The sequence below is a fragment of the Alexandromys fortis genome, unplaced genomic scaffold (assembly GCF_014885135.2).
Source record: "Alexandromys fortis isolate MF-2015 unplaced genomic scaffold, M_Fortis_MF-2015_v1.1 scaffold_3, whole genome shotgun sequence".
Taxonomy (NCBI): domain Eukaryota; kingdom Metazoa; phylum Chordata; class Mammalia; order Rodentia; family Cricetidae; genus Alexandromys; species Alexandromys fortis.
This window is the reverse complement of record NW_026067909.1, coordinates 30347018-30359089: the sequence shown is the minus strand read 5'-3', so window position 1 is coordinate 30359089 and position 12072 is coordinate 30347018. Positions and strand designations below refer to the sequence as shown.

Below are 12072 nucleotides of genomic sequence, written 5' to 3'. Positions count from 1 at the left end.
TAAGATCTTTGGGATCTGGTGTTTTCATGTTGTTTTTCAGATTATTGGGTGAAGTTCTGCCTTGGCGCCTGCCCATCTCCTCCTTTCAATGCTATCTAATTGGTCTTTTAAAATCGGATCGGGTTTCTCTGCTGGCCAGAGGCTTCTCTTACTAATTGCCCTCGCTCTGTTTCCTGGCTCCTGCCGGGGGGCCAAGAACCCTCTCACTCCTCAGAAGGGTTTTCGGGAACAGGACCCGGCTCCCCGTTTGCCAGGGCCCTCGCCATCCAAAGGCCTACCTCTTTGATTTAATTGTAGTGAGGCTCTCGGTGTTGCGCGCTGGTCCCTGCCGCCTTTGTCCTCTGCCACCGCGCCAGTCCCTGCTGGTCCCAGCCGCAGCCTGCGGCCTGCGTTGCGTGCCTGCATCTGCTCGCTCCGTCTGCTGGCACCTGCGTCTGCCTGTTATGAAAAACTTTAACAAAACATTTTAAATGCCATATTCTGTAGGTCTTTGAAGGGTTTGAAGACCATCTATCCATCTAAAATATATCTCCACATGATCTGGAAAACATACCTATATTATCTACAAATTTGATTATTATAGATGACTAACTACTGACCTGTGTTTATTGATTATCCTATATAGTTCATAGCAATTGCTTCCAAAAACCAGAATTTTATCTTACATTTTTAAATAAATTGCATAGGTACAATACCTTAAACAAGAGCAGAAACATATTTAGAATATGCTGTAACAAAAGTAACCTTGAATTAGTATCAATATACAAAAATCCTTTAAACCAGAGTAGAAAGTTATATACATACACTGTGTTGTAACAATTGCCTTAAATTTGTATCAATATACAAAAGTCCCTTAAACAAGAATAAAAACTTATATACAGCATAACAAAATTAACTTTGAATTTACACTCATATACGAAACCAAAACCCATGCCAATGTAAAATATCTGAGATTAATCATTGTCTTTTTATCCTATGTTCCTATATCCTCTCAATTATAACAAACATTCATGACCCCAAAATAACCAAAGACCAACCACACCCCCTTTTCTCTTGGGAATGTGGACATTGTATTCTCTAGAGTACTTCCTGCTGAATGTGGGTGAGGTATTTTTAGGGTCCCAGAGAGAAATGTTTTGAGATAATGACCAAATCCTGGGAAAACCAGTTATAACCTTTGATGATAGATATCACCTGTCAAGTTTTCGGAGGTCTCCCCTGACCAAACCAGATCCAGATCAACCTGGAACAAATCCACAGCCTCTTGTTTCCTGTGGAAACAAAAGCAAAACCTTTTCTCCAGAGCACTTTTGGTTTCCGTTTGACAAATACATTTTTTCACTTTCTTAAATTTAAGACATTTTTAAAATATCCTGGCTGGTTTATTTCCACAGGTCCCTTTCAATTCCAGGTCTCTTAGCAGCTGTCCTTTGCTTCTCAGCAATCAAAAGATTCAAAGTCAACACAACAGCATACAGGATCCAGACTCCCTGCGTATTTTCCATCTTTGTGTGGCTTTTTTCTTTTATGTTGCTTTTACTGCCTCTTTAAAGATTTTAATTTATTATTTTTAATCTTATATCTTTCTATTACTGCCTATACTCTTTCTTTCTCTTTCGGTTTTTTGAGACAGGGTTTCTCAGTATCTATGGAACCAGTCCTGGAACTCATTCTATATCCCAAGTTGATTTTGAACTCACAGAGATCCACCTGCCTCTGGCTCCTGAGTGCTAGGATTAAAGGTGTGCGGCAACACCTCCTGGCATTTTCTTTCTTTCTGAAAGCCTACTCACACTGTTAAACATCACTGGAGCCTGTTTAGAGGTTTTTCTGCCCTGGACCTCTTTTTACTGCTATCTTTTAGCCTTTTTGATGCACAAGCAAACTTGAGACTATTAAGCTACACCTGGATCCTCTGGGTGCTCTAGCAGCTGACTCTGCCCACTCAGGTCAGGGCAATGAAAACCAAGCCCAAAGCTTGCAGCCAGGAAGCATGTGACCAGGGACTGCATTCAACCTTCCTGGAGCTCTAGAATGCAGATGCTTGTGCTTTGGCAGTTTTACTTCGGTTTTTCTTGCTACTTAATGTACTGGCAGCTCAGGGGCTTGCCAGCCGGCCCAAACTCTTAAAGGAGTCACCTCTCCCTCTCCACTCCCTCTCCCCTTCTCTCTCTCTCTCTCTCTCTCTCTCTCTCTCTCTCTCTCTCTCTCTCTCTCTCNCTCTCTCTCTCTCTCTCTCTCTCTCTCTCTCTCTCTCTCTCTCTCTCTCTTTCACTCTCTCTCAGCTTTCTCAGGTGCTAGATAGATGTTCAAGCCCCACAATAGAACACCAAAATGTTCTCGGATATTTTACTCTTTTGATTTCTTGGGGGAATCCACCATCCCGCTCCCAAAGAAATCACACATGGAAGCTTATTCTTAATTATGAATTCCTGGCCTTAGCTTGGCTTATTTCTTGCCAGCTTTTCTTAAATTATCCCCACTACCCTTTGCCTCTGGGTTTTTTTTTGGTATACCTTTCTTTCCTTCTTACTCTGTGACTGACTGGGTGGCTGGCCCCTCATGTCCTCTTCTCCTTGTTCCCTTCCTCTCAGAGTTCTCCTATTAATCTTCTCTGCCTGCAGCCCTGCCTACCCTTTCTCCTGCCGCGCTGTTGGCCGTTCATCTCTTTATTAGGACCATCAAGCATTTTAAACAGGCACAGTAACATGGCTTCACATGCATTGTAAACAAAAGTCACACACCTGAAAATAATATTCCCCAACAGTTTCACCTGTCTTGGGCTACATCTTTAAGATTCACTTAAGCATACCTTGATTTTATAATCTATTTTTCAAATTTTATTTTCTGGTTTTCTTTCTTCCAGTGTCTTGTTAACAGCAAGTAGAAATAAGATTTGCATCTGATAGTCAACACTAATATTCACTGTTCAGACACCCAGGGCATTGCCTTCTTTCAATTTTCATAAATATAAGCACATGCCTCTTCACCTTTGGGTAAATAGTCAATAGAAAAATCAATTCTGAGGTAAATGAACAGCAATATGGCTTCACATCTGAATTATTCACAAGGATTATTTTTACCCTGAAAATGAAAGACATGAGGTAAAATCTTGGGAGCCAGTTGCCCATTCAGAATTAGCTTTGTCCTAAGGAGTGCACATCCATCCATCAGCAGTCTGGGAGATCTGGGCAATCGAGCCTAGTTCACCCCTCCAGAGCTCAGTTAAGAGCACAGGAGGACACGGTTGAAGATTAGCAAACTGGAGCCGGAGCGCTGGGCCTCGCTGGGCCTCGTGCAGCCCGCAGGCCCCACCCCCCACCCCCGCGTATTTCACCCTGGCCTCAGAGTCACTTCTTTTCTGACTGCCGGTGTCACCGTGTCACTTATGAGAGAGAAGGTGGGCTGGAGAAGTGGCCCAGTGGCTGAGTATATGGGGTTCTCTTGCTGAGGACCTGATTTCAGTTCCCAGCACCCACGGGGCCCCTCCCTCACATTCTCTAACTCCAGTTCCCAGGGATCTTAGCGAAACCATGGCTTTGATCCCTGGCTGTGTGCTCCAGGCTGCGCCATCCTTTTCTAAGGATCATTGGTTCTGTCAAGGGATCTTCCTGGTACAGACCTTGTGAAAAAGGGATTTTTTTTTGCTTGAGGAAAAGCAGCCTCAGAAGCTGGTTGGTGGCTTTGCACCTTGGCTATCTCTGTATCTGCATTGTGCATCAGGGACTTGCAGAGACAGATCTCTGAGCGCACATGGCTTTACATCCTCATTTCAGGAACTCTGCTTAGGATATAGATGATGTGTACTGATTTTCCTTTAAATAAAGTAGAAAGATGACAAAAATCACACAAGGATGTGTTCAAATGATGCAAAACATATTACATTGCTTTAGAAACATACAAACATTTTAACACGAGGCCCCCTGAACATCCAACAACTAACAGAAACATTGTGTGTAAGAGGTGTTCAAAGGGGCTGGAGAGAAAGCTCAGCTCAACTTGTAAGAATCCTCACTGCTCTTGCATAGAGCCTAGGTTCAGTTCCCAGTTTTCACTTGATAGCTCGCAACCACCTGTAACTCCAGTTCCATGGCACTCTGACCAAGGCAGGCACCAGGCATGCAGGTACTACACAGATAGACATGTAGACAAAACACTCAAACACATTAAAAATGATATATTTTTAAAAGAGATGCATAAGTTGCTCATAAAAATATGCTTATAGCATTTTTATCTGATGCCTAAAATTGAAACAGGAAAATGGCCCTCACCCTTTCAGTCTCTGACTGCACAGCCTTCCTTGTTTTGTTTGTTTGTTTTTGTTTTCATTTTTCAAGACAGGGTTTCTCTGTGTAGCCTTGCATGTTTTGGAACTCACTCTGTAGACCAGGCTGGCCTAGAACTCACAGAGATCCACCTGCCTCTGCCTCTCTCTCCTGAGGGCTGGGATTAAAGGTTTTAAAAATAGCATTTGAAACTGTTATAAACAACTACACCTAAATCATATTCTCACTGTGACTCCAGCCAGGCTCCATATTTGGAGAGATTCTCTTCTGTGCAGAGGAGGAGGGTCTAGTCCACTCCCTAGGGCCATTTCCTGGAGAAGCCCTGTCATTGGATGTTATTTGTCCTATCAGGAATCTCTCAGCAATCCTAGGGAACTTTTTCAAGTCCAGGGGCAATGTCAAGAGTCTACAGCCACTCTGTGCTCATGCCCCATCTTCACAAGCTACCCATGCATGTCACTGTCCATCCCTCACCCAGTTCTGACTGGTTAAATGATTAGGAGCTATTTTGTGACCTAGCTCTAGGGCGAGATGCAGCATCCAGCCCAGGCTTGGCTCTGTAGAGTGCAATTGATTCTTGAGGCCAGGCTGCTGCTCAGTACCAACCCAGATCCATCATGGCATCATGATGCCTGTAAAGACTAAAGTCCAGGATCATTAAGGCCACATATGTACACAGAGTTACATATGTACACAGAGTGACATATGTACACAGTTACATATGTACACAGAGTTACATATGTACACAGTTACATATGTACACAGATTTATATATGTACACAGTTACATATGCACACAGTGTTACATATACACAAAGTACAGAGCCTCCCTCCCCCTCCCCAGGAAAACCCCTTCTGTGTTATCTCTCTTGTCCAGTTGCTCAGCTGCACCATCTCTAAAAACCCAGATCCTCTGCAAACCTTCTACCAAAGAATCTTTTAACCAAGGCAAATGGCTAAAAACCGAGTTGTGGTAAATAAATCTCTTGCTCAGCTGCTCTATCTATGTTGCAGGTATCAAGCTAAGGCATCCAGGGCATTTCCTTAAGTCAGGGAATGGGTTGTGTTTGTAGAGCTCAGGACTGGTCCGGGGGCTCCAAAGGTTTAAATAAGAGGGGATGCTTTAATGCCTTGTTCTAAAGATGACCTCCTGCCTGTAAATGCTAATGACTGTTCTGTGATTAGGGATTAGCGTTTACCTTCTAGAAGGGAAACTGAGGAAGGCTGGATTACACCTGGAGTGAAGTCAGCTGACCCCAAGCTCAGGTGTGGCAGCACCCTTGACCGCCTGTGATATTTTTTTCTCTCTAAAATGAAATGATTCGCTTTCAGAAGCAAGATAATTTTGTTACCAAAATCAGTTTTTCCTTTGAATGATAACATTCAGTTTATCTGAGAAATATCAAGTGGCAGGAGAAGAATCGATGTGTGTTTTATTGTTCCCAGCAGAACATAGGATTGCAAAAGTGAACAGACACTGTACAGGTATTTCTGTGACACCGGGTGATTTTCAAAATACTTCTTGTCTGTGCTCTCCTGAACCGCAGCAGAGCACACAACAGCACTGACTTGTTATTCTGAGATTCCAAAGCCCTTTATCACCTATGAGACCGAGATACTTGGGTTTTACAATCTAATAAATTTAATAGATCTAAATGAAGCAGACTAAATGTTATTAGCCCCAGAGTGTTTTCCTTTGGGGACAAGCCTCTGAAGATCATAGACTTGAAATCCCTCTGTGTCAAAGGTGGTGCAGAGCGCCTAACTGCCGTTTAGGCGTGCCCATGAAAATGCTTGTTTTCTTGATGAAGACCAGTAGTGCTGGCACTCTGGCCTCTCTTTTAGGCGGTTCTGCCAGCTCTCCTTTTAAACCTAATACATTTCCCCCAATTTCTAACTCATTTCTAAAATAAAATCTAAGGAATGTTTTGTGGTATTCTCCAAAGGAAGGGTTCATTCTGAGCGCCAGCTGATTACTGAAAGCATCAGTCAGATTTCACTTATCGGGGAGCCACGGAAAGCCGCCACAGAAAGCCCTTTGCCTGTTGATTAAAGATAATGTTCCTCTGGACGTTCCTCCATATTCAAGCCGCCGCCACCCTTATTAAGAAAGAGCTTGCTAATGGTCTGTGTGCATAAGCTTCACATTTTACAATGTACTTGGGAATTTGAGTATTTTTAGTAAATGCAGCAAAGCTTTCAAAAGAGAACCTTCCCCCACACACACCAAAAAAGGGGATATTGCTCCATCCGTAAAGTGCTTATTGAGCAAACATAAGGGACTAGGTTCAACACCAGAACCCACACTAAAACAAACTGGTACAAATGAGAGCTATTGTCATCCCAGCCCCGGGAAGACAGGTACAAGTGAGTCCCTGTGCTCAGCAGGTTCTAGACCTATGAGAGACTGACTCTGCCTTAAAAACAGTTGAGATGGTGTCTGAGGTTGACCTCTAACACACACACACACACACACACACACACACACACACACACACACACACGGGAACTCACAGGGGAGGACGTTGTGACTCCAGCAGGAGATGTGGGACATTTTCCCATCAAGTTCCCTTCCTATGATTCTCATTGGTACCGACAACCACCCAGAGTCACCACAGAGACCAGCACCTGTGTGCTTCCGCATGCGGTGCCGACTTCAAAGCTGTTCCTTTGGAAGGCTTCATGGGGCTTAACATCTGGCAACTTTTTTGGTTGCCATGGGAAATGCTGAAAAGAGCTCCTGCTTTAGTGGGAATATAGACGGGCGTTTGTGCCTGGACCAGAGAGAAGGAGGGCACAGCCATGGGGGAGTCTGGTGCCATCTGCTGAGGGAGACCTGGGTCCTTTCATTGGGGCTTTGAATTTGACTCCCTGTTAAGAATGTGCCCCTGTGGCAGTCTTGCCTTACTTGGCTTTTTCATAGACAAACTGGGCGTTTGTTACTTTCTTTCTTTTTTTTTTTTTTTTGTTTTAATTCCCGGCTTAAACACTGTTTCTGCTCCTTTGCTGTAGTTCTGAAGCTGTGAATCGCGGCCCCACCAGGGGTCCCACATCAGATAGCCTGCATATCAGGTATTTACATCACAATTTATAACAGCAGCGAAATTATAGTTATGAAATAACAATGAGGCAATGTTATGGTTGGGGGTCACCACACATGAGGACCTGTGTTCAAAGGGTCGTGGCCTTAGGAAGGTTTAGTGGTTTGACCAGAGGTTGAGATAGGTGTGCGTCACTCTGCGTCTGCACGTATTTTATCGCTTTTATCACTTCCCCAACATTTCCAGAGCAAAGGCTTAAACCTTTCCTTAATCCCTCTGGCTTGTGGAGTTACTGTTGGCCAACCTGTGTGATTCGTGTGTGACTTACAGTCTAGGAGACAGTCCAAGTGCCTAATGGATGTTTACCTGTAAGTTTGCTAATTACAGTGTTTCCGAGCCTTCAATTTTGCTTTCTTCCCACCTGAGATCACTTTCTTCCTGCATTAAAGAGAAGCCTTACTTTATGTTTCTGTTGGTGCAAAATATCCGAGGACAATTTCTGTTTGTGTGACGTCTTTACCTCACTCTGAATTTTGAAGACTGTCTCTCAGTTGGGTTGACTTTCCATAATGTTATCTGTGTTACCTTGCTCTCGGGCTCCCTGTATTTCTGTTAGGAAGTCAGTGGCTGCTCTCATTGTAGCTCCTTGGAATTTTTCTTTTAGTTTTTTTTTTTTTAAATTTAATTTCCTATTGTCTGAAAATGTCACACATATATAAGTGCCTCTTAGTTATATCTTCCTCTCGGTCCTCTTCCCCACCTCCCCTGAGAACCCAGAGTCCCTGTCACATTGCCCTCTAACTCTGTCCTTCTCTTACATGGTTTTCATTTATTTATTCGTTTGCTTGTTTATCTTACCTCACTCGGGCCAGTTAGTGCTGCCCGTGTGAGTGCGTGTGCTTGAGATCGTCCACTGGGCTGGTGGGGAGACTTGCTCGTGGCCACATTCCTAAGGAAAAGCTCCTCTCCTTCCTCAACACTGAGTGTGAGCCAAGGAACTTCTATGAGAATACTGCACATTCACAATGCATAGGACAGTGACACGACAGAATTCCGCACTAGTGGAGGGGAGCTGAGGGATAAGACAAGCCAGTGAGGAGTCACACTGGTGTCTCACACTTTAGCAAAAGGAGACCAGTCCAGAAGAAGAGACCCTGACTCCCCCTTAACTGAGAGTCTAGACAGCTTTGTTGAGTGATGAGCTGAACGGAGTCATAGCTTGGAACACAAGCTCTGAAGTCGCCTTTTCTCGGTGGCGCTGGGCAAACTAGCACCCCGTGCCTCAGTTTCCTCATCTACAGAGCACCCACTTTTTAGAACTCATAGAAGGAGCCTGGTTCACAGAGAGTCGCCTGCCTCTGTTAGCCCTCCACAGGGCTAATTCATTCGCTGAATAAATTCTATGCCTTCCCCAGAGCCCCGCTTTCTTGGTTCATTCCAGATGGGTGGGAGCCGCCTGCCTTCCACGGACATCTTCTGCAGAATTATGCCCTGTGCAAGCCATTCTGGAGAGCTGCAAAAATACTAAGGGTCCATACCGCTTTGGGGACCTTTTCTTCGGATGTGTTGAGGCTGTGGCGGGGACAGAATGGTCAGAAGAGTCCAGAAGCCCAAAGAGGTTGACACTGTAGTATTGACGCCGCCTTGATAACCATTTCCTATGTGATGTCCGTGCATTTAGGAAATCCCTTCTGCTAATGGCTCCCTCTTGGCGGTGTTTAGGAGGCTCTGAGTACAGATCTGACCTTCTTGATCGCCTTGCATGGGTAAACAGCCCCCTCGGGTGTGGGTTTAGACTTGGACAAGGACCCCTGGCACAGCTGTCTTTCTAGGCAATGTTCTCTGTGTCAGAGTCACCCTGTGTGTCCTGGATTCTGCTCTCCATTTAACCAGAAGTGCTAAGATGGAAGCGGTGAAAGGCATCTGGAGCCAGAGATGGGTGAACCATCTCCTGGTTTCTCCCAGTTGTTCCCCAGCACTCCCTCTGTGGCTTCGAGTATCGCATTCTTTTTTAAGATTTTTCTTTTCATGGTAGACTAGCCAGAACATGGTTTCTATAATGATCGACCTAATAGATTTCCAGCTGCTGGCAGAAAAGAGATGCCGCCTAGCAAGACAACCTCTCTCCCCATGTGCCCAGGCTGAAGTTGGGGTAGCCAGGGGTCAGTTTTCTGGAACCATTGTAAACCAAGGGGAAGCAGCTAACACCGCTGCTTATCAGGTGCTATCTGGCAAAGGCTGGAGCTGTGCCTATGTTAAAAGGCTCACCATCTGAGAGAGTGCCCAGGACCTAGACGAATGTCTCTGCTTCATTGTTCTCGCATGGATAATGTGGCTAGACACCACAGGTGGCAAGTGTGTTCTCAGGCACAGAGCCTTCCTCCAGTGAGCCGCCTGTTAGTGCCCGTCTCTTATTACACCCGTGTTTGGGAACTGTTTGGGCATCAGTCTGGCCCAGTCCTCGCAACCGCTCTGAGTAGGAGGGGTCTGGCCTTAACCTAAAGTATATGATTGAGATGGGGCATGTCACCCGGATTGTTCCGTGTGCCTGCCGACTGTGTGTGCAGGTGGATGAGGGGCTCCTGTCATGGGGTAAGGCTTGAGAAGTCTTATTTCTAGAAGCAAATTAAGGGAAGAATTAAAGAGAAAATACGAGCTGGCACAGGAGTGTTAATGAACTCGGGGAATACAGGGCAAGCTGATGCTGCTTTCTCTTGTAGCTTTGGGAGGTGCGGGACACGGTAACTACTCTGTACCTCCTGATGACTGTCACCATCTGCAGGAGGTCATTTCTGACTCCCTGGATTTGTACTGTTTCTGGTGGTCTTGTAGCTGGAAGTTTTGAAGACCACTGACTCTTTGCACCCCAGCCTTGCCCTTCACCCCCTGGCATTGCTGTTGTAGCCCCCCACTCTGCTCAGCCACCACGTCTGCAGCTAACTCACTTCTTCTCTTCTGCCACAGGTTATCCACCAGCTGAGGCTCTCTGAGAATGAAAGTGTGGCTCTGCAGGAACTGCTGGACTGGAGGAGGAAGCTCTGCGAGGCCCGAGAAGGCTGGCAGGATGCCCTGCAGCACCCAGAGCCCCGGGCACCTCCACCGCCACCCTGCAAGAAGCCCACACTCCTAAAGAAGCCTGAGGGGGGCTCCTGTACCAGGCTGCCTTCCCAGCTCTGGGACAGCAGTATCTGATGACTTAGACTGTGGGGACATGACTGAGCTTTCTAGTGACTGCAGGCACAGGGCAGGAGGCTGCCTTCTGATGCCTGAGGTCTCCTCTGCAGGCATCTCCACAAAAGCACAGGACACTAATAACTACCCAAGACCTCCTGTGTGCGTGTGTGTGTGTGAGTGCGTGTATGCGTACGTGTGCGTGCTCATTGGTCCCCTCTCCATTTCTTGGTAGCACACTGAATTTTAGGGCCACACTGCTCCCAGAGAGCTAGAGAGGTGAGCAGGCATGGAGATGAGGTAGGTGGGCCGAGCAGTGTGGAGAGGTCCTCCAGGCAGCTGTTTCTAGAACACTCCACATCAGCCACTATCCCATCAGTGGCTTTTCTATGGTGCAGCACATAGGATGTATGGCTCCTTTCCTTGTAGGTGTTTGTGTGTCCTTAGAATTACAAACCCAATGATTGTTTTACATGTCTATTGCTGTATTTTATAACTTTACACAACTGGTGTGTTCCCTTTCTTCAAAATGCAGATTTTAAAAGATCATTTCTAGGGGTTTTTCTTTTAATTCCACATACTTATTTTTAACCCCAAAGCCCCTCAAGGCCCGGGGACTCTGTGTTGCCTCGGCTTTAGCTGACCCCTGCAGGAAAGCAGGTGGAGAACTAGAGTTTATATTTTACGTTCCCCCGCTTGTCTCGGCACCCAGCAATTCCCCTGGGTACATGTGGCTTTGGCGTTCATTGGTTAAGCTTCGTTCCCTTACCCCCAGCTCCTCAGCTTGGCATAGATGACAGGATGTTTATGGTTCAGAACACATGGCTTCAAGTTCCTAGCAGGTGACACAAGAATTGCAGTCGTGCCGATAAGCAGGCTGAACCTCCTGGGACGGAGCAGTGTCCTGCCCTCCCTAGGAACACTGCATGACCCCTTGCTGTGTGCCCAGCCCACTGTTGTGCGTGTGATGGCCTTCCTTCTCCGTGTCTCTCTGCCCACTGTCGGTGAGCTCAGAGCAGCGGCTCCCCCAGCCGCCTGCCACTGGCTCCTGCCCCTCGGACCGCTTTATCCATTTCAGCTGTTGCTGAGCTACTGTGCCAATAAAAGGGTGCAACCGTGTTTGCTTGTGTTAGTCATTTGTGGTCAGTGCTGTCTTCTGGGGGGTCCTGACTCCTGATCAGCTATGGAGGGGCAATGGGTTACCTCCATCCCACTTTCCTTCGCGTTCTGGTCTCTGTGGTCATTTACAAATCCCAAGAGACACCTGCTAGCACAAATAGAGCGCATTGTGTTAAAAAAAAAAAAAAAACCTAGGAGTGAGCCAAAGCCATAGCAAACAAAGCACCACAAGCAACCCCAAACAGACCACCCTGAGCCCCGCCATAGAGGGGATGGTTGGGATGAGGGCTCTAGGTCAGTGGCCTGGCCCTTGAAAGGATGCTCAGGAGCTGCCACTCACTGTATCTAAGAATTAGCTCACCTGGGGACCCCAGGGAGACCTTACATGAATGATGAGTCCACGGGCCATGTGTGGTCCAAATCACACTACCGTCTCTTCCGCCGGGTACAGCTCAG

General features: G+C 46.3%; 1 protein-coding gene across 1 annotated transcript in view; it reads left to right on the top strand.

Moving 5' to 3' along the window:
- Myo16 (myosin XVI) overlaps positions 1 to 11610 on the top strand; it is a 297006-nt gene extending 285396 nt beyond the window's left edge. Inside the window, exon 34 of the mRNA XM_050136512.1 lies at positions 10291 to 11610. Within this exon, the coding sequence (XP_049992469.1) occupies positions 10291 to 10518 (228 nt within the window). The 3' untranslated portion in view covers positions 10519 to 11610. The remainder of the gene's footprint in view (positions 1 to 10290) is intronic.
- The last annotated feature ends 462 nt before the right edge of the window (positions 11611 to 12072 follow it).